Source organism: Ochotona curzoniae, unplaced genomic scaffold (assembly GCF_017591425.1).
Source record: "Ochotona curzoniae isolate NIBS_2020 unplaced genomic scaffold, NIBS_Ocur_1.0 contig_3498, whole genome shotgun sequence".
NCBI classification, from domain to species: Eukaryota; Metazoa; Chordata; class Mammalia; order Lagomorpha; family Ochotonidae; genus Ochotona; species Ochotona curzoniae.
Window position 1 is genome coordinate 17,965,928 of NW_024465885.1, and position 23,794 is coordinate 17,989,721.

The 23,794-nt window shown below is 35.4% G+C and overlaps 1 protein-coding gene across 3 annotated transcripts in view; it reads right to left on the minus strand.

The window, feature by feature from the left end:
- Positions 1 to 23,794, minus strand: part of EPHA3 (EPH receptor A3) — a 322,548-nt gene that overhangs the window by 232,596 nt on the left and 66,158 nt on the right. For all 3 annotated transcript variants that reach the window (XM_040980850.1, XM_040980852.1, XM_040980851.1), the window contains exon 3: positions 5,191 to 5,851. In XM_040980850.1, the coding sequence (XP_040836784.1) occupies positions 5,191 to 5,851 (661 nt within the window). The remainder of the gene's footprint in view (positions 1 to 5,190; positions 5,852 to 23,794) is intronic.

Genomic DNA, 23,794 nt, shown 5'->3' on the forward strand with positions numbered 1-23,794 from the left:
AGATACCATAAATGCAAGCTAATTGAAAAAGCAGTCCAATTTTGCAGGAAGAAATATGTCATCCACATTGAATGGGTATAGTGGGAAAAGGCTAAAGGCATAACTGCCATGTGTATTTGTCATGCAAGGTAGCATTCTCTAGGCTAAAACTTGACAAAGAACACAAAAGATCCTTGAGTGCAAAGCCGCTTCATACAGCACGAAAAGAGAAGGGTACCTCAAGGGACACATAAATGAGAAGGTGCAAAAATGAAGTAATCTTGTATATACACTTCAGTTACAAACCTCTATATTGAAAAAAATAATAATAAAATGATTTATTAGAGAAAACACCTAAGAATTAAAATATGAACACTTTTTTCCCTCCTTACTAATCTTTACATTGTTTTCTCTTATTCTTCATCCTCATCAAGCTGACACTTCTCCCTTTCTTGTGCACTTGGCAAGTGGTTTATCAACAAATCATTACCTGATGATAATTCTGTCCCTCCTCTCGCTCTCTCTGGTTTTTTTTTGTTTTAACTCCTTCTAGGGTTGAAGAATGGCATAACATGTCATAGAAGGCCAGTGAAATCATTTATTTTGGCCCTACCAGGGCAAACTCAGTTGCTCAGGTGGAACCCAAAATTAAATGTTCACATGCATATGCATATACATACATGTAGTGTGTGTATATATGTATGTTTAGTGTGTGTATAGGATGTTTTAATTTAAGATTTCTTTTTTATTTATTTAAATGCAGATTTCTGAAGCTAGGATACTGGAGTTTCATTTGGGGTCTCCCATGTGAATAGCAGGATTCCAAGTACTTGAGCTATTTTTTTATTAAAAGATTCATTTTATCTTTTTTTCCCTTCATTTTATCTTCTTCTGGTTCATTCCCCAAGTGGCAGCAATACCTGGAGCTGAGCTGATAGGATGCCAGGAGGTTTTTCTGGGAGCCCCACCCAGGTACAGGGTGCCAAGGCTTTAGGCCATCCTCTACTGCTTTTCTAGGCCACAAGCACGGAGCTGCATACGAAATAGTAGAGCAGCCAGGACACGGCCCAGCACCCATATAGGAGCCCAGAAGACACAAGGCAAGGACTGTAGCCACTAGGCCATTGCTCCAGGTTCTTGGATTATTTTCTACTGCTTGAACAGGCACATTAGCAGGGAGCTGGATGTGACATGGGGCTGCTACTACTCAAATTGGCACCCTTATGCGATATCAGTATTACAGGTACCAACTTAACTCACTACACCAGGTCATCTGTCCATACAAGCTAATTTTTATGTCCATAACATTGTTGTTCACCAAATGATGACAGAATTATGCAGGTGGCCCTTGGTGTATGTATGTGTATATATATATACATACACATTCATACACATATGTATATATATATCCCACTCACACACATGTATATCATATATATTATACATATATATCTCCCACTCCGGAAATTATTCAAAAGAAAAGGAAAATATGTACTATTCTCCTCTCTCAGTTTTCCCATATCCCATTTCCATTAGAACAACAAAAATATATAAGAACATGTAACAACTATTGCAGATATTTTGAAAGCTTATTTGAGAGCAGAAGGTTAGGGCAAACCTTGGAGCGAGGAATATAAGCCAGGTCTCACACATGTGTGATGGGAACTTGATTGTTAGAGCTATTATGATTATCTTCCAGGGTATGCTTTGGAAGGAAGCTAAAAAAGTCAAGAGTTGACAGTCATACTAAGTCACTCCATGCAACGTGCAGGCACTTTACTGCCAGGCTAAACATGTGTCCTTCATGACAGAAAAAAAAATATTTTATTTCCCATTAATCATCTCCTCTATACAAACACTTGCTTCTATAACAATGCATTGTGACATACAGGTTATGCCTTCACAGGAAATGCCAGCATGTGGTTCCATTTCTGTTTGCTCCACTTCCAGTTCATCTTTACTCCACTCTCAGTCTGTCCCTGCTAATGATAGGCCTATGAATGCACCAAAAGAGGACCTAAGTCCTTAGGCACCTGCATTCGCATGGGAAATACAGATGGAGCTTTTAGGTTCTGGCTTTGTTTTGGCACATCCCTGGTTGTGAGTTCATTTGAAAGGTGAACCATTAAGCGATGAATATTTTCTTTGTCTTTGTCTCTCTGTCTCTCTTTCACTGTGTTTGTGTGCACATGTAACTTTCTCTTTCAAATAAAGTAAATCCTTAAGAAAAAAAAAACACTGAAGCTTTACTTTTCAAGTTTAATGTATTAACTCAGCTCTAGTAATAGCCCTATTTGCAATACATATTCTTTCAAAGGCAGAGACCAAAGCACTTGAAAAAACAGACATACACATACAAATACACTAACACACACACATGTTTAAAAATTGCGAATCAAACAGACTTAGTAGTGACATGTACTTCATTTTCTTTCTGGTGTTCAACATAGATTCAGATATATTTAGAAATTCAGTGTTTTTTGAATATTTCAGTAGATGAACAAAGGCACTTTCTACTACTTTTTCTTCAGGAAAAGCACACAGCATGAAAGTAAAATGGTATATGCAAGAGACAATTTTACATTCAGGATTCTTGCTCTGTACAAAACTAACCTGTTATTATTTATAGAACTGAAATTAATGTGTTTGTTTTTGAACATAAAACTACTTTATCAATATGGTTATACCATCAAATGGAGATTGACATATTTTTAATCATTCTGTTCACTAAACTTAGCTGTCCCAATTATCTGTCTAGAGTAGAGTAGAAATTACAAAATATATTATTCCAAAATCAGGAGATGGCCTAATTTTACAACTGATGTTTTCATTAATGTGTCCACGTGGTAAAAACTCAGAAGATTGCACTGAAGGTAAACCTACATTTTTTGAGATTTTATAATTTTACAAACAACTATAAACCTTATTTTCTGGATTGTATGATGCTTAAGGTAATTTTATTTGTTTTTTTTTTTTTCCTACTCCCAATATCCCTAAGCAGTGTGGCAATTAAAACATTGAAGACAAATCTTCCCATTATTAATTAACAAATCTTGTGATTAATTTTGCAGGACTTAAAAGTAAGCCCTCCTTCTTTGACACTATCAAGGCACATTCCTTCTGGTGGAAAATGTATTAGTTTGTCTTGCATTAAGATGATCCACTTATGAATCTTTCTCAGCAGATGATGAGCTCCTAGAAGGCAGCCACAATGACTAATTCATCCATGTTTTCCCTCTTTCTGGCACCAATAGATGATTAAAAACACTTAATTAAGCTAAATATGTCAGACCATTTTGTATGTATAAGAATATCAAAAGGCAAATATTTAGGATTTTGTAAGATGACATCCAGTCTATTTTTGGCTAGTAACTTTTAAAATTTTAGAAAAAATAAATATTGAAGAAAAAAATTGATATTGACAAGACTTCTGTTAACAGATTACTTGTACTCTGCCTCTTTGTGGTCCTACCTACCTTTCAACACGCAGTACTCCAGCACAATTTCTATCCTTGTGAGAGCACCTCTCTGTCACTGTTACTCTGAATAGAAAGGATGCCATGCATCAAATTTGAACCACTGCAATGGTGTCATTGCATACCTGATGATGCCATTTTCATACCCGATTCCGATAACTCCTCACAGAAGGACCAGTGTCAAGATGTTTAACTATCAAATTTTTATAAGCCTCATTTTGAAATAGGTTATTTTGAGGAAGTAAGATAAAGCTTGAGCATTAATTAGCAGATCAGCACAACGTCTATCATTTAATAAGTAGCTAACTAATGAATGCTTACTTTTTTTGAATTCCTCCTAGTGTTGAGAAACAAATCACAATTACTGAATAACTAATAAATATACACCTTAATGCCTGCTGTGCTAGACCTTCATTTAAAGTAAATCAAAGAAATCCCCAGCGGTGAAGTAAAATTTGAACTAGAATGTTAACATTAGTGGGATTTTCCTCTATCCATGTGAATAATCTAGTAACGGCTAGGATGTTGTTTCAGTTTTAGAAATGTCACAACCATTCATGTCAGTATCCTGATGGTGCTTTTGGAGAATTCCAACACCACGGATAAGCTTAAGGCTAGAGTGCACCACTTGCACTCACTAAACATTTTTTTTTCCCATCAACTGTTTCTGTTCTTTAAAGAAAATATGTTACATTCATATTTTAAAATCATATTATATAGATATACAAAGTATGTTCATTCATTTGACAAAAACTTGTGGCCAGTAACTTCTTCAATGGCTCTGAGTAGAACACAGTTTCCTTCAACAGACTATAAGGAAATGATATTAAATGTACAAGATACCAAAAAATATATATTGAAATTCTCCTGTATATTCACACTTTTAAAATTTAAATAATTGCAGTCTGTTATTAAGATTAATCCTGACCTAGTGCTAAGTAACAGATTTTAGGATTAAGTAGGATTATAGTTTGACATACCATATCTGATATACATAATTTCATATGAAATAGGATCACTTAAAGGATTTTAATTCAAATGCAAAGACATTTTTCTTAAAATTCAACTTGATGCTTTTCTATTATGGTATTAAGCATCAACTCCTCATCCCAGCTCAAGGAGGGAAATAGGTATACTCCTGAATGGTCAAAAGAGGCAAGTTAAAAAGAAATTGTAAAAACTAATGGCACTGACTGGCAAATACTAAAAACCAGTAACAGATTTTTGCACAAGCATCATCATGAATGCCAGGATGCTTTGTAAGTTAACGCTTATTTGACAGCCTTGTGTAGGGACAGGAAGTATTGTGTCTTTATAACAATGAGGTAAATATTGCTATGAGACAGAGTAGCACAAACATAGTGACAACAACACCTAATCTTGTAGTTAGATTGGCTGAAGGTGTAAGGAGTTTCTGTCTTTTATATAAGGCAGATGATTTTTCCCTTTAGATGCTATAGATTACCATAAGTCTTTAAATGGCAGAAAAACCCATATAATGTGCATTACAGCTTAAGCAGGCTGTAGGCCAGCATAGTATAATAAAAGGAATATTTCAAAACTAGCAATTAATGATCACGTCAAGTATGATGAATTGAACCTATACACAGTCTGGTTAGTTTGAGGGATATTTTCTTACAACCAAATGAGTTCAGGTTATGCATATGTTTTCAGGTACTTTATGATAAACTTACAAGTGAGAAAAAACACATTAAGGGAAAAAGAAGACTCTGACCTTGGCAGCTGAAGCCTCTTTCTTCATAGCCAGCATTGCAGGAGCACTTGCCGATGGGCACAAGCCATTCCCCTTCTGTACTGCAGTACATCCTGGGTGGATCTTCCTCCTTGGAATTGTTGACACAAGAACCTCTCACCTCTACCAGGGACTGGGAGTCCATGGGTACTGTGTCTGGAAACATGGCCAGATTCTTCACGGTAAATGGGCACTTTTTGAAGTACACTCTTACGGACACCAAGGCAACACAAGCACCAACATCTTGAAAAGCCAAGTAAAATCCCTTTTTGTTGACTGGACCCACTTCTCTAATCTCTGTATTGAGCTTAAGGATGCGGTCCCCGAGGTCCATTTGAGTGAAACTTTCATCAGCTGCAATAGTGTCGATCTTTGTAAACTGATGCTCTCTGAACTTGACCCCATGATCATCATCAGATTCCATGTAGTACAAATTGAAAGTCTCCTTGCAAGTTCCCAAGACCAGTGGAATGCTATTGCAGTCCCGCAGTGTGAATTTGAGCTCCACATATATTTTCTGAGCTGAGTTCCTGGGGACCCAGTTTGTCCTCAGCCAGTTATTTTGACTATGATCCATGACATTGCACACCTGATAAGTCCGGATGGGTGTGTAATGTTCATCGACTCCACTTATTTCTTCCCACTGCATAATCAAAGGAAAAAAAAAACAGGGAGGCAGAATTAATGAGTTAATCAGGGTCAATAATGATGAATTTACAATATAGTTTTTACAGGGTTGAGAGAATAAGCAGGAATTTCAACATGACTTAGAAAGAAATGTTGACACGAACTGATTCCATAAAAATTCTTGGCTATGATTTTATTATGTGCCTGATTCTCTGAGTTCACTGACCAAGAGCAATGTATGGTTTTCATGTTTATATTCAAATTAAACTAGCATATATTGTACATCTGGGGTGAGGGGTGGAGGGTGGCAAGTTGGAATGACTTAGCCAATCATTGGGTCTTCTTGAACATGATAGGCTTTAAACCTCGAATCAGATGTTCCTCTGTGATACCACAATGTCTTACTCTTTATGTTTTGTTTTGTGTATTTGTTTATTTAAAAGTCTTTATAGATTCTCTCAGTTTTGGCCAGGTTCTGATAATATTGATGTATTACAAAATGAAATGAGTCTAAATAGTATCATCACTAAATATCTTATGGCCCGACCGTTTTTAATACACTCATGAGCATCTCAAGGAGTATATATTTGGGAACTATGAAAACATTCTGATAAAAACACTTAATTTGTTGAAAAAATAAGAAAAATTAAGAGTTAAAAAAATTGAATCTACTGGACTTCTCAAGGACAAGAAAAGCATCAGTATTTGGCCTTTGCTGCTTTTACTTTGCTGTGGTACATGAGATTATACTAACAGGATTTTTCTCACTCCAAACACTTTGCAAATGTTAAGACAGCTTAGAACAGTGAAGCACTCCTTTCAGTGATTCTTAAAACACATTTTGAGAAGCATTTAAACAATGTCATATTGCTTGTTTAACTTGATATCCAAAATTATCACACCAGCTGTTTCCAACTGCTGTCCCTGTACCTATATCTTCATCACTTCCAGTTTTACCTATTTCTTTCAGATAAATACATTATTTGTTATATTATTCTTTAATTGAGTTCTCTATAATACATATGCAACAACATACAAATGCTTTAGGCCCACACCGGTTATTCTTAAAATAATTGATCCCAATCTACATATTATTTTTCCTGAATTGAGATTATGATCACAAAATAACACTTGCTGTTGAGTATGTCCTACATTATTAGGGATATGAGTTTTAACTTTAAAAAAGGCAGAATCCCACTGGATTTTTCTGTTTTCCACTCTGTTTCACAGTAGTCCTGGCATTTCTCAAATATATATTTGCTAAATTGTAAACCTCTACATACCCACTATAGTATTTAGTACAATCATTTGTATTCTGATTATTGTGTAAAACATGATATTTAAAATATATATAGAAACATTCGTGGAAGTAGAAAAAAAATAAAAATAAAATAAAATCATAGAACATAATTAGTAGATAAAATTATTAATAAACCTATTACAAATCTGATCTTAATCATTTCTTCGTTATAATAGTTAACTTCATCAGTGATATCAGGTTTTGATCGATTTTAAACTGAGTCAATATTAAACTTAACTATTTCTATTCTGGTGATAAAAGTTCAAAAATCATGAAAATATATAATATGAACAAATTATGAAAGAAGTTGAAATATTTACAACCGAATTAATGTATATTCTACTCTATTTCCCATAAATGTTTGAGTCACTCTCGTGTTTATGAAAGACTTACTGGAATTGCAATCTAACACTTCTAATTGCCAAATGAGATAAAATGTTAATTTATTAAATTGATTGTAATTATAAGAAAAGTAACATGGCATTTAATGCTAGGCCTAATTAGGGAACTATAAGCGATTATCTTGTATTGTGAACTATCAAAAAAATTGTGGAGCTTAAAAATATGAAATTCACAGTTATAAAAATTCTTATTCTCCCTATGTCATCCACTAGCATCTTTTTAAGTAAAAAGCATTACTTTCTTTTTCATAATCTTTATCATTCAGAATCTAGAATGATTACAGGTTTCTGGATGCAAAAATGGCTTAACTCATTTTTATACCCAAGGTGTGAAACAGAAGGTAATTTGGACTATTTTAGGAAATCTTAAAAATATTATCAGTATTGATATCTTAAGATAAAAAAGAGAAATACTCAAAATCTAGTTTTCATAATCACCACATGGCATCTTCCAACACTTACTCTAAATACGTATTATATCAGAATTTTTACAGAAGGAAAGCATGCAATAAGGAATCTCAGATATAACTTTTAGAGAGGTGTCTATGTGAGTAGAGTCAAATTCAAAGAAATATTAAAATCAGATTTAATATGAGGAAAAATTAGTGCACATGGTATTTCAAAAATCTCTAACATTAGGAGTTGGTACTATGTGAAATATTTTTTATTATAATACATTGGCTCTATATAGCAGCATTGTAAACATCAGAACTAGCAAAAAACACTACACTATCTGGTTTTTATGGCTGTCTTACAGAAAATTAGATCATGACATTACCACTTGAAAAATAAACCAATTAGCTTTAACTTTTATAAATTCATATTTCCTTACAAGAATAGATGACTTTGTACTTTAATTGATGAGTCATTTGCAAATTTCATTTGCTATGAACAGCATTTTACCAGACAGCCGACAAAATATTATGTGTATGTTTTAATAATTTGGTGTAAAATATGATTTTAATTATGAATATCACATTTAACATTGGCAAGCCATCACAAGTCCTTGAATGCAGAGGTATAAATTGCTAAGTAGATTATACAGACAATACAAGCATGCTTTGCACATAAAAGGTTGCAGTGAGCAATTATCACTTTATTAATTTGTAATGAAGACCAAATTGTCTGTAAGTGATGGTGGCCTACTAGCTCAGTCCACTTGGGAAAACAGGAAGTCTCTGACAGAAGCAAGCATATGCTAACAACCAAAGACAGCAAAACTAAAATCTCAGATAATTTTCTCAACAGTGACAGCTATCAACAGAAATCATTTATTTAGCTGTTGCTGTGATGCTCACACTGTATAAATATGATATTTACTGTAAGTTCAAGCTCTTTAGCTAATGTGTAAGGTTCATCCATTATTCCAGATACTGTCTTGCTGTAATAACTCCACTAAGGAAGTCTTGGAGAAAGACAGCTGGTGACAGACTTGCTCACACTCAGCCTGAGTCTGGGCTATCCTGTTTCCAATTCAGTTTTCCGATAACCTTCTGGGGTACTGCTAGGGCCTTTGTCGCCCACCTGAGAGGTCCAGCATGAGCTTTGTTATTGAGGGCCTCTGGGTAATGAAACAGCAGTGTGAGATCTTTGCATTCTCTCATTCACTCTCTGTCTCACTCACTACCTTTCAAATTAAATGAAAATAAATGAACATATATTGAAAGCATTGAGCACATATATAAAATTTAGTGATGCAAAGCATTTTCCTAATGTTTAATAAAAGTCAGGTGTCAAACATCAGGATTCTCCTCAACGTAGGAGGGCACAGCTTCAGGAAATGCCCAAAATACTTTGTAAAGTTCAAACTAGATAATATCAACATTCCGATATTTAGTCTGGTTTCTGGAAGTTTACTCTAAATGTTGTTGGATTGTAGAATCCAGATTTTGATTTTCTATTTTCAAGACGATTGCTAATATAAATCAAAGAGCCGCAGTTTCCGCAAGAAGACCACACCATATTTTAAACCCAGTAACACAATCCCAGTGACTCTTCTTATCTTTAAAAGCAGTTTAGGCTGCTGAGAAATGCTTAGCTTTATATTTTCTAGAGAGAATGATTCATTATTACTGGATCATGCAGAACATGTTAAGGAAAACAGGCATACTTAACTGATATTTAACCAAATAGTCATTCAGGTAGACTCTAATTATAATGAATACTGATTTAATATATTGTTGATGTTAATGATTCTTGTGAATGAAGTTTTTTATCCTGCTGCTAACATGGAAGAAAGGAAAAAAGGCAACAGTTTTTTGTTGTTGTTGCTGTTCGTTTGCATTATTTTTTGAAAAACGAAGAAGTTGGGATACATTTAGTATACGTGCTAATCTGATTGGGAAATATTAGGATTGTGATAAAAATAGCTTTATAATTTACTTTTCAAGAATTAAATGCAGTTTTTTTAAGGTGTAAATGCAAACCAGAAGAAAAGGTTATCACCAATACATTTTTATATACTTACTAAAGTCAGTTCTCTGTACCTTATAAAATGCCAAGTGTGGTTAATCTTATAAAAATAATTAAAATTGACCTAAGGTTAGTTCATATTTCCTATTTGCATTTTTCTTTCATAGATAACCATAGATGCATTAATGAGTAGTCTGAAATGATCAAGTATTTATTAGGAAAATACCATTTTAACTGTGAAGATGCTTAGGAACGTACAATGAAGACGATTATGCCATGTTTTAGGCATAGGCACATCTACAAAAATTACTTTTTCTATTCACTAAAGATTTCCTTAGCTCATTGTTTTATCAAAAGGGGACAAACCCTCAAACTTATATATATATTTTATATATTTACATATTATTTTATATATATTATATATATTTATATATTATATATATAATACACACCCCATATATGGCATATGGTATATATATGATAGAAATGTATATGTGGTATGTGATATATATAAAATGTACGTGGTGTGTGCAGATATGTATATATGTGTATGTGTGTACCATATGTATATATGGTACTAGAACACAAACAGGTTGAATAATACAAAACAATTAAGACAAATAGATAAAAGAATTGCTTGTTTTTGGTTTGTTTTGTGCCTGAGTGCTAAAGGAGATAAGTACATTTTTGGTTAAGAGATTAGGGAGAGTAGACAGGCAACTCTGAGGTGGCAAAGCCAGCATGTTTGCTAAAATGTGGACCAGAGTCTAGACACAAGAGGTATGCCTGGGAAGATATGAGCAGTGACGTTAGCAGCAATGACTACTGTCCATCCCAAAACTATCACTAACTTCTAAATAAAGTCTGCAGGAATTTTATAATGGTGTTAGAACTGGATTGTCTAGGGTCAGGTACTGCTTGCAACACAGCTGTGCACCATATCAGAATGGCAGAGTTTTAGTAAGTCTTAGTTTTACCTCTTATTCTACCTTCCTATTAATGCACACCATTGGCGGCAGCAGGTGAGGTTTCAAATACTTGGATCCAACGTGGGAAATCTAAATTGAATTTAGAGCAACTGGTTACACCTAGCTCACACCTCAGTGCTGTGGGTTTTCCGAAGTGAACCTGCAGAGGGAAACTATCTCTCCATCTTCCTGCTTCTCTCATCCTCGTGCCCTCTCTCTCTCTCTCTCTCTCTCTTTTCACACACACACCACACCACACAAAGAAACACAAAAAAATAAATACAATTTTTTTAAGAAGAATTAGCAGGGGGCCCAGTGCTATAACCTAGCCTTGCACATGCCAGCATCCCATATGGATGCCAGTTTTCATGTCAGTTGCCCCAATTCCCATCCAGCTCCCTACTTGTGGCCTGGGAAAGCAGCTGAGGACAGCCCAAATCCTTGGGACCCTGCGCCCACGTAGGAGACCCGAAAGACGCTCCTGGCTTTGGATCAGCTGAGCTCCTTAGTTTGTGGTCACTTGGGGAGTGAATCATTGGACAGAAGATCTTCCTCTCTGTCTCTCTTCCTCTCTGTACACTTGACTTTCCAGTAAAAATAAGATAAAATAAAATAAAATAAAATAAAATAAAATAAAATAAAATAAAATAAAATAAAATAAAAAGAATCGGTATGGTAATACCCTAGTTTTGGAAAAATATGTCTTATTTTGGGAAAAGCATCTTAAAAAAGCTGGAAAAATCATTAAGAAGATTATTAATGATAAAGATCTTATAAACTAATAAAGCCAAAAAATAATTTTGAAAAGTGTAAGCACAAATTAGGAGCAAAATGATTCAATTAGAGTGTCTTAGGAATGTGGAAGGGCTGTTCCTTCTGGACAACATGAAGACATACGCCTCCTGCAAGTGTCAGTGTATTGGAATCTTCAGTCCTCTTTCTGTCTTACCCAGTTCCCCACAGTTGGACTCACAAATGCTATTTTCATTTTTATCCCTGTAGTTTATCAAGAATGCTTAGACCAAGACAAAAACTAAACCAAGTTCATCTCCGCCATTTTGGGCACTTTGCTTTTTACATCCTTCCTCCCTGTTGGAATTCAAAGATTCTGGCATCTCAGGGCTGTGATTCCACCTGCTGAGCTTCTCTGCTACCTCAGACAGGTGTTGTAAAATCTCACCATAAGAAACCAACTAAGATCTAATCACATTGTTCCTCAATTTTTGATAAAATAGAAAATATAAAACTAGCGAGCTGGATAACTTGAAAAACTTAAAGCATGGGCGCTGGTGATGTGGTCTACTGCTAGAGCTCTGGCCTGTAACAACGGCAACCCTTGTGCAGGCTTGTATGAATGTCATCTGCTCCAATTACAACCAACTGCCAGATAATAGTTCTCTGTTTCTCTCTGTCTTAAAATAAATAGATTAATCTTATAAAACATACCACATGTGCATTACAAAACATATAAACAGTGGTGTGAATATGTGTATGCAGTGTGTGGGTATTGGGGGAGTCACTTTCAGTCATGTTTCTATTGGGATGAATTGATTTTAGTCATGGTACTACATTTACAGGTTGGTATAGTTGGAAAGAAATTGCTGATAGTAGTTTCACACAACTCCACATGCATATATTACATTGTGCTGCATGCAAATTCTAGAATAGAAAAGGTGATAATAAAAGGTCATCTCCTTAACAAGAGGTTGACATAGCGAGTACAGAATAGTCACCAAAATGGATGATGCTATTCTTTCTGCTTAAGATGACACAAAGAGCTGTTTTTAAAGAAAATGATCATTTGAATTGAGGCTCCATCAAAACATTCACAAGCAATGAATGTATGACATACCTAGAACTTTTGTTAAGCATAAATAATAGAGGCTATAAAAAAGAGGAAAAGTGTTAGCAAATGTAGGGAGAAGGGAAAGAACAGAATATTTAACTGATTTCCCACAAAGCTAAAACCCAAGACACTGAGCATTGGGCATGAACGAGTAATTCCTGGGAAGACAAAAGTTTCTTACAGTTTGAGCATCAGTGTACAGGAGCCTGCTTCATTTGCCAGACTGAGGAGCTTTTGAGGAAAGATGCATGTTTAATGATGGGATGGAGTTAGTGCATTACAAAGGAAGGAACACCACAAGGACCCAGAAGAAAGTCCTGAAGGAAGACTCATGGGGCAGGTGTTGTGTCCCAGTAGGTAAAGCATCCCATGCAAGTGAGTATGGTCCACATCCCAGCTTCACCTCTGATCCAGCCTCCTGTTGAAGCACATCCTGCAAGGAAGGAGGTAATGACACAAGTATGGGTCCCTGACACCCGTGTTGGAAATCTGGATGGTGTCCTGGGCTCCTGACTTCAGCCAGGCCCAGCCTTAGCTATCTGTAGACCTTTTGAAAAGAGAGCTTAAAAATAAAAAGCAAAAAAAAAAAACCCTCTCACTTCTTTTTCTCTCTCTCTCACAAATTCTCTTACAAAGAAAAAGAAGAGAATAATGAAAAAAAGATGATGACAATACTTTTTTGGAGATACATACCTTAAGCATTTCATAAAGATTATAGAATGATGCATTTATTGTGACAAAGACAGCTTGCAAAATCAACAGGTAAATATCAACAACAATTATATAAATGAATGGATTTCTTTAATGAATCTATTTGGAACATAAGAGTCCTGGATAGATTTAACTGATGATTTTAATTTATGTTTACATTAAGCTCTATATGTATATAATGAAGAAGATATATGGGAAAAAGTTTTAAAGAAACATGTTTTCTTCCAGTTATATTCATTGATACTTTGCTTCAGATAGATTCATTATTTTCCTTTATATGTAATTTTCTTCACTATATTGGTTCCAGTTTGCATCAATTTTTCCTTCCAATTAATTAATTCTGTGTCTAAAACTAAGAAAGCACCATAAAGATTTAGCAAAATTAAATGGCATGTGATTTTTCAAATGCCGCATTCCATAATTAATAACGCAGAGAAGTGTGTCATTAGTTGCATAACGAATTGAAATAAAAAGATCAGCACTTTGGATACTGCTATGTGGGAGAGAGCTCAGATATAATTAAATATAAAATCTATATCAAGTCTATTAAAAACAATAGGGATATAAATTTATACAAACTGAATTTATTAATTTGTGATAGATTTTCAGAAAATGGTGAGAGGGATTTTGGAAATTTAATATAATTGGGAGAAGCACATAGTGCAACGGATAAGCATCTTGGCTGTTTCTATTTCATCTTTCTGCAGATGTACCTTCTGGTAGGCAGGAGGGGATGGCTCAGATACTTGGTCTCTGTCACTGAAGTCTAAAGCCTAGAGAGATTTCTGAATTTGGGGAGAACCGATCCTCAATGTGTGAACATCTGAGAAACAAAACAGTGAATGGAACAACTCTCTGGATTACAAATTTAAACAACAACAACAACCAAAAGAACGAAATAAACAAAAAGAAAAAGATGATGAAAAGCAGAAAAATATGGAAGTCTGAGATATGGTAAAAATGACCATAGGAAAAAAAAGGCTTATGATCCGATCAATAAAGTGAATGTGGAAATTCTAGCCACAGCCAGTGAAGCAGAATGCATACACACAGTGACTATAAACTATCCAGCACTCATATCCAAATGCAACAGAATTTTTATTAATAAAATCAGTTTTACTATCCTCTATTTTATTTATATTTGCTTGTTTTAGTGGGCATAAAAATCTGAAAGATGAGAAAACTAGAATTTGAATTATGTAGTGTTGACTTCACAAAGGCGAACAATTTAAATATTTTTTAAGATTCTTTTTTTTTTTCTTTCATTTGAAAGGCAGATTTCACAAGAGCAGCTGATTAAAGAGACAGAGAAGTTCTGTCCACGGGCTCACTCCCCAAATGGCCGCAATGGCCAGAAGCCAGTCTTCAATAGGTTCTTCCAGATTTCCCACATGGCTGCAGGGTTCCCTTGGCTAGCAACACGGGTCCCTGCTAGCCCAGTCTGTGGCTAGCCCAGGCCATAAGCAGGGAGCTGAATTGGAAGTGGAACAGTCGGGACTGGCGCCCCTATGGGGGATGAGCACCACAAGGCAGAGGATTAGTTTTCACGGAACATTAACCATTTCTATTCATAATGTAAAAATGTATGATTCAAGGAAATTTTTATTAACAAAACATTACCATTATGTGTACTGCTATTTGAAATATTATGTCACCAATTAGTATATTTGAAAAATTACCTGTTTTTCAAAAAATACCTTTATCTTTTTTGCAAACAGATTAAAACTACTGTTTATATTCATTTGATGAAACAATTTGTTTCACTGTGTCTCCCTGTTCATTTATAGTCAAATAGCTTTATTTTTGTAGAATACATTTTCCCTAAATATTAGAGACAATGTGACTATCATATTTCCAATTCTTGGAAAAATGTCCCAGGTGAAATTGCCCAGTAAAAAGGTAATTTTAGAATTCAGTATAACTACTTGAAAATAATGAAGGAAAATTCCATTCACATTGACTTAACTTGTCTAGACTGAAAACTATACAAAGATGGACATTTACACAGTTATAACAAATGGCCAACTGCTTAGAAATTAATGCATAGCAGTGACAGCGGTACATTTCATATCAGTTGTGAGATTCATGTAATTTCCTGCTATGATAATGGGTCACAGCCACAGTAATTCATAGCAATTTACAATATACCTGTGGAGCACTCACAGTGACGGAAATGAAATTAACTCATGTCACTACGGAACATGTGCTGAGTTTCACAGAACTTCAGATACCTACATTCATTTTTAACAAAGTAAGTGTAATCCTTGAGGGCATTTCTCAGCTGCTTTATAGTGGCAATTTTAAAACCACAGATTGTCTTCTGGGGATTTTCCCACAGGGTAACAACCACACTTCATAGAAATCTTTTTAATAATTTATCCACTGTGCATCTTGGGCAGTGCAGAGTTAAGCTTCTGAATATCAGAGACAGACCTTAGATTTAAAAAAATAACTGGGCTGTGTAATATCCAGAAAATAAGTGTATTTTGTGTTAATTTACTCATTTGTAAAATGGGTAAAACCTGCCAGTTCACATTGGGAATGAGACTGGGGCAGATCAGGTGGATCCAGGCAGTAGCAGCCACTGACAAATGCCGAGGCCAGATGGGACATACCACCAGCCTGGACCAGAATACCCACAAGCCTGCTTCTCCCACTGGTGAGTGTGAGTGCTGGGACTGGAAGAGGACTAGGCTGGGCAGAACTGAAACAATCGTTGTTCTGCATGTGAGCTGGGTTTGGGGCAGGGCCAGACTGGACCAGGCCACTAACATCCTGTGGAACATGTAAGGGCCAGGATAAGTACTGACTGGTCAGACTTTGCCACAATATCCACTAGCAAGTGCCAGGACGGGGCGCAAGTTGTGTCAGGAAGGATGACAATACCCCCTGGAAAGTGCAAGACCTGACACTTGGATTGGCCTAGTAGGCAAACTGGTGATTACTGAGTTGTACCTGATGTGCACGAGAGCCAGGGCTAGAAGCAGGCCAGACTGGACAAAGTGCCCATTGGTATACACGTAGACTCGGTCATGCAGTGGGGTAGGCTGAGCTAAACACCCAAAGCTGTATACAAGGGCATGACTGGGATGTGGCACAGACTGAACTACTCTGCTGCACACACTGGCACCTCTTGGAACCGGGGATGATGGGGAAAGGTGGGGGTTATTTTCAAAGCTTTCTTATTTTTACTAATATGTCCTGATGACTTGGAAATAATGTCATTTTTTAGATAGCAAGTGTGGGAAACATGAGCAATAAATTGTATTAAATATAGACATAATGTTTATGTCTAGGCACAGTCTTATATGTCAAAGTAAAATGGAGAGAAAGATGCTTTCAATTGTTGGAATTTATGCAGACGTCAGGGAAAAAACTTAAAAAGTAGAAATTCTGATCTGAGATTGATTAGAGAAATTCAACAGGTGGGTATACGTAAGATAATTAAAACATTTTTTCATGGTTATATTTTAAAATGCACATTGCTCAGAGCTAGGAAGACAAAGATGAGTTGAACAGGGCATAGTGTAAAAATTAGTTGGTAGAAGTATATATATTTAAATGTTCTGAACATCCCCAAACTTTCCCAAATAAAATGTGGTACACATGAATCATACAGGTAATTAGTGATGTGATAGCAACCATGTCAGAGATTTCAAAAACTATAAAGCTTTTCCAGGAAAAAAAACAATAAAAATCAAATGTCTAAGAAGAACAAAAGGTCCAGAAGGATTTACACCATAAGGATTTATACTCTACATTCTATATATATTTTATAATATATAAATAGAAATATAAAATTTGAACCATATTAGATTAATATTAAATGTTATTTTAATTTAAATATAAATATTAACATATATATTTTTATAGTTATAAATATTGTTATAGGATATATTTTTAATATCAGAGATTTTGCCAAATCATTAAGGAACTGAATATTTCTACTATTACATTACACATGGCATATTTTAGCCTTTCCACATATATTGTTATTATCCCTGCTATTTATGTTTCTTTGTGTGTTTAAAACCTTAATATTTTTAATTTAAAGACGATTGTCTCCCTAATCTCTGTAATGGTGGATCCAAGAGGGCACACGGCATCAGAATTTATGTCAATCCAGCGCTGTTGCCGCTATTGAGTGCTCAAGGATGAATCCGAGACAGCATGTTAAGTATTGTCATAGAAATGTCTGGAAAGGTCTGCCTTGATTTTGGTGTTCTTTCATTATTAGTCTCCAATATAACCAAGCAACACATACCTTTCACTGGGTAAGCATTTGTCAAATGTCATGATTTGCATAAGTTCAACATAAGCTTCACAACTAATCCAAAAAGTGTTATTAGTGTTTCTTTCTTATGGACGGGGTCATAAAGCTACTGATGGATTAGGGGAGAGCCTAGAGCCACACCCTGGCAAATGACAGTGAAGAGGAAGCAGGGACATCAGCTCACACACTGAGTGCCTGTTCCACTGCTGTTTTTGTTTGGCTCATTTCACTTTTATTTCTGGGTTGAAGTTAGTTTTACCAACAGTACCAAAATAAATTTAAATGCCCTTCTTCTACTTATACAGCAATCATATTCCTCTTTTCCCTCTACTTCCTACCAGTACCTAGCCTATGAATAACTCATTTGTTTTGGAGACACAATTCAAAGGGCACCTCGTCTGTTGTACTTTTCTTCCGTCCTTCCTCTGGATTTAGTCACTTGGTCCACAAGTGTACACATTCGTCATTTTCTCAGTAATTTAAGTAGACACAGACTACCTAGAACTGTTTATTCGCTTCCACATTTTAATTCGAAGAGATTACACTTTTGAAACCAAATCATGTGACCTTTTAAGTGTAAATTCTATGCATCTGTAATATCTAGCAGAATAATTGGAAAATCCACATATATGGATCTGGAGCGGTGGCCTAGCGGATAAAGCCCTAGCCTTGAACACACTGGGATCCCATATGGGCGCCAGTTCTAATCCTGGCAGCCACGCTTCCCATCCAGCTCCCCACTTGTGGCCTGGGAAAGCAGTAAAGGACAGCCTAAGGCTCCTGACTTCAGATTGGCTCAGCTCCAGCCATTATGACCACTTGGGAAGTGAATCATGGGACGGAAGATCTTCCTCTCTGTCTCTCCTCCTCTCTGTCTATATCTGACTTTGCAATAAAAATAAATAAATCTTTTAACAAAACAAAAAAGGAAAATCTACATATAGACCACAGACAATCATATAAAACTGGATGGGTAAACTTGGGAACCAGGGTAATTTTTGAAATGCTAGAGAACACACTGTTGTCTGAAGAAATTCCACTGTCATTTGTTTAAAGATGTAAATATGTATGGGTGACATGGTAAGTATTAAACGGCTAACTACTAAAACCTTGACTTGCTACAGATGGAGGATATCTAAATGTTTTGCAAAGGATGTCATACACAACAGGTTAATGTTTCTGTACAATGAGGTACCTGTTCTAGGCCTAAAGTTAGTGTTGCAATTGTACTTTCTAATAACAGAAGCAGAGCTTAATATTTGTTTTTCATTATTAAATTTGAGCAGAAATATAGCAAGGGTATTACACAAAGAAAGACACATTAATAATGAATTACAGAACATGTTGGGTACAATTGTTGTCTTTTAGTAAACTACTGTTAAAAATAGAGTACTACAGAAATATGTTCGGAAGGGTAGCTGATGTGTAACTAATATTTGAAATGAGATATAGGGTTGGATTTTTTTCAATAAAAGCCTCCAGTAGTGCTAGTGATGATAAGTAATGAAGAACTCAAAACATGTTCTAGAAATTAGGCTGTTTCTGGAAGTCAAAAAATAGTTCTGGATAGAGCTAAGTTCTCAGGATAGCTTTCAGTTTTATGGTTGATTGGAAATATCAGACACACAGATAATGTAATGAAGGTTTGAACATTAATACCAGAATCCGTTTATGTAATAGCTTATGTATACTTCGGCTTTCATGAAGTAAAATAAATATTCCTTTTTTAAATCCTTTTCATATCATACAAGACTCCACTTTTTCCCTTCAAGAATTTTATAACACCTTTGTGTAGTGACTGAAAGCCTTTCAACTCTTACACCAGGTATGGCTTTCAGGTCCAGGCAGACCATGAGAGAAGCACTTCCTACACGACCAACTTCAGTCCATTCCAAAGTGCTCATTGAGGGCTTATGATGAGCCAGACATGATTCATGATTGTTCACAAGCAGTAGTAAGAGAAAAAAAAAAAAAAAGAAGAAGAAGAAAAAAAAAAAGAAACAGACCCCAGATCTTACATTTTCTACTTTCAATTAAGGAAAGATAAAAGATTAATGAAAAAGCAGAAAAAGGAATTTGATGGTCAGGAGCATTGCCTGCTAAAACATTATGACCAGAGACTTGAACAATGCAAGGGAAAAAGCCATTGACCAAGAATTGGAAAATTAAGGGTGCAAAAGGTTTCTTTCAGTCTTTTGTGAAGATCTCTTAGGAATATTAATTAGGAATTCCTATTAACTACACATGAACACAGCAACAGAAACAACATTTTGAGTCTGAAAATCAAGAACAACATAAAATTGAAGATTACCTGTGTATATATATATATATATATATATTCAATAATTATTTCCCATGTATTTACCAATTAATTCTAAAAGCAAACTTAAACAAGGGGATTATTAAGATTGCAGAGATATTCACTGGTACATATTTTTTATTTAATTAAAAATAATTAACATCTATTTCACATTGGCTATATTTGTAACTGTATAAGCCATATTACCAGCATCTATGTGAGGTACTTGTAGAATACAATTAATAATTATATAGTTGTCATACACATATTAAATAAATATTTTATGAAAAAATGTACTTTTTGAGAATACTAACTTGGCCTAAAATAACAAAGGACTTTTACATGATAATTCAACAAAGCAGGTCATACACATGAAAATATATCCTGAAGATAAAAATTAAAGTCTACAGAAATATATAGGGAGATAATCCACTATATACATTAAGACTCTGAGAAGCATACTAAAGTTAAGTTCAATATGCCTTTATGACTAATTTAACACCTCCAAAAAGAATTCTGGTTGTAATGGATGAAGAAAAGAAGAAAAGGAATTACTTTTCATGGCATAATTCAGACTCTAGAAAATGGGCACATAGAAAATTAAAGATTAAAGGCATAGCTCAGGTAACAAAAAGTTCAACACATTCAATAAACAGGTGCACAATGTATCATTTCCTCAGTTTAGCAAGGCTTTGAAATGTTATATTTCTACACAATGGAATTTCCTACAGAATTCCCTACTCACAACATGTTTTCTATTGTCATTTACCTAAACACTGAACATACTGTGGAGTCAGAACTGTTAGGCAGACTAAAACTGTAAAAAACACCAGCTGGCTTTATTCAAAATGGCACTTGTCCAGGTCTCAAATGTCTTATTTATATACAATGGAATTCTGCCAGCTGTTTAATATTTAGGGCTAATAAATGTAATTGGCAATGCTATACAACCACAACCAACAAATATCCGAAAATATTTCTCAATGTGAAATTCGACTTGCTCTCATGTCACCTAATTGAATTTATGACAGTAGAAAATGAGTTTAAGCAGCTTTGCTTTTGAAATAAAAAAAAAGAAGAAGAACTTTTTTAAAGGAAAGAAATGTGAACCAGGCTATAGGTGAGTTATAAACTTAACATCTGTTTGACGTTTTATTAAACCAGGGACTTACATCGATAGTAAAGCTTACACTGTTACATGAATGAGCAGAGGTACTTAGGTTTCTGGTCCTCTCAGGCAAGGTGAAGGCTATTTGGCCTGCAGGAGTTGACAACATAATGTCAAGACAGAATATCTCCTGGGAATATGGTGACATTTTACACAGAGAGTCATCCAAAAACTAAGTAGGAGCTACTAACTGCACTAATCAAAATACGATTTGTGATTTGGATCTTAAATTAATTTCTTTTTTTTTTTCATTTGTAGACACCAACATTAGTACATGTCACTTGACAGAAAAGAGAAGGAAGGAAGGAAGGAAAGAAGGAAAGAAAGAGAAAGAGGCAAGAGAAAGAACAAAACAATAGAGGTTTTTCTACCTCACAAATAACATTTCTCTAAAGGGACTATAAACTTCACTACTACACAATTTATTCCTTTTAATTTAGGCTGCTATTTTCTGAAAATGACCCATATGCCTAAATCTGGTATAATATTAAAATCAACCATCATGTGCTTAAAGAATGAATATGTGGACCAAGAATGCTGTTGTAGTTAACAGAATAGAAAAGTAGGGGTGTGCAAGGGCGTGCGATCCTACAGTTTGGTCCTTTGATTGTCTGCATACAATCCTATCTAATCTCCACAGCATGCATGGACACACACACACACACACACACACACACACACACACAGAGGTAAAACACAGAGCCGATATTAGAATGATGTAGAACTTGAAAAAAATATTTTAAAATTAGCTTTAAGAAATATCCTTTCAAAGTTAGTGTTATGAACACAAGAGTTGGAAGGTATTAGATGACTTAAATTGTAGGAACAATTGTTTACACCCCAACATCCTAGCGTCGCCTGATGTCACTTCCAAAACCCTCTAGCTCCCTACATGACTCTGTACCTCAACATGCTAGAGTAACATTCACTCTTATTTAACAGGAAAAAACAGTGCTGGTAAATGATAGTGTTACGATAGTCTTGTTTAGTTTTGTTTCAGCCATTGTAAGGAGTCTCAGGAATTCTGGCATGAGAATATTTGAGTACCATGACTGCAGTACCTGTCATTGATGTTTAAAGACCTTTTCAGTGTGTGTGATATCTTGAATTAAACTCCTGAAAGCCATAAGAGTTTGATTGCTCCAGAGCTTGCTTATTTTCAAAGTCCTTCCTTGACCACTACTTTGTAACTTCTCCACCAGATTTTCAAAGTGGAATCATGTATGGCATATCTAACTTAATTCAAAACAGCCAGAATATAATTGCATTAATGCCAATGTAAACTACAAACCCAAGGAATGGAGTACTTCTTAGCACAGAGACTGATGGTTTTAATGTAAAGAAATTCCTGTAGCCTGAGGCCAACGTGAGGAGGCCACACTCACTTTGATGGAGTATCAAACAAATCAAGCGTCACTCATTACTTCTACATGTATAGACGCATGCTCCCCTCAAGAATATAAAGGAGAGGTGGGAATTGCGTCTCAGCCGGTTAAACTGCTACTGGAGATGCCCACCTCTCATCTTAGGGTTCCGGTTCTAGGCTGGGCTTCTCTGCTTTCCTATGCAGCTTCCTGCTAGTTCATCCTGGGAAGAAGGGGGATGGCTCAAGCTCTGGGGTCTCTGCCACCCACAGAGTGGAGTTCCAAGTACGTGGCTTTAGTCAGACACAGCCTGGGCTCTCATGGACACTTGGGGAATAAGTAACTGATGGAAGTGTTATTCTCTTCTTTAACTCTCTCTGTCTTATCAGCTTTTCAAGTAGATGAAAAGTAAATAAATAAGTGTTTAAAAAGAAATATAAGAGAGCAATAGAAAATGGCGGATATTTGGAATAGCGTTCCTGAAAGGAGTGCCTGATTTCAGGTTCGGTTTCCATTCCTGATGCTAGATTTTTGCTGGCGTGCAACCTAGGAGGCAGCGGGTGTTGGAACAAGTGGTTCGGTCACTGATTCCTGTATGAGCGATCTGGACTGAGTTCCTGACTGTCAGGTTTTGGCAAAGTGGGCCAGAGGATAGAAGTTTTGTCTGTCTCTCCCCCCTCTCTCTGGCTTTCAAATAAAATAAACATGCAAATAATTCCTATTAAAATTTGAGCGGGAATATTACTTTTTTTTTTTTTTTTGCTTGCTGGTTTTTTTTTTTTTTGTTCCTATATAAGATGAAATAATAATATGTTAAAAAAAAAAAAAACACTCTTGGCTCCTGGCTTTGGCCTGGACAGTCTTCATCACTGTGACCACGTGTGAAACGACCAGCAGATGGAAGGTACCCCCTCCCTAAAATTCACGTTCACACATGTCCTATCCATAAATTAAGTATCTCTAATTAGAAAAACATTATTAAGCTTAAAGCATATTTTCTATGTTCAAACTTTATATATAGATTGACATTTCCTTTTAATATTCAAGTGACATACTTCTGTTTGTGACATAGTAAACCTTAAATCATCTTAAAGTTGTCTACTGAACTGCTTGCTTCGGCAGTACATATACCAAAATTGTCTACTGAAATCAGTAGAAATGTATATAGGGAACATTGACAGTCAGACATCGTTTCAAAGCAATCTGTTTCCTAAACC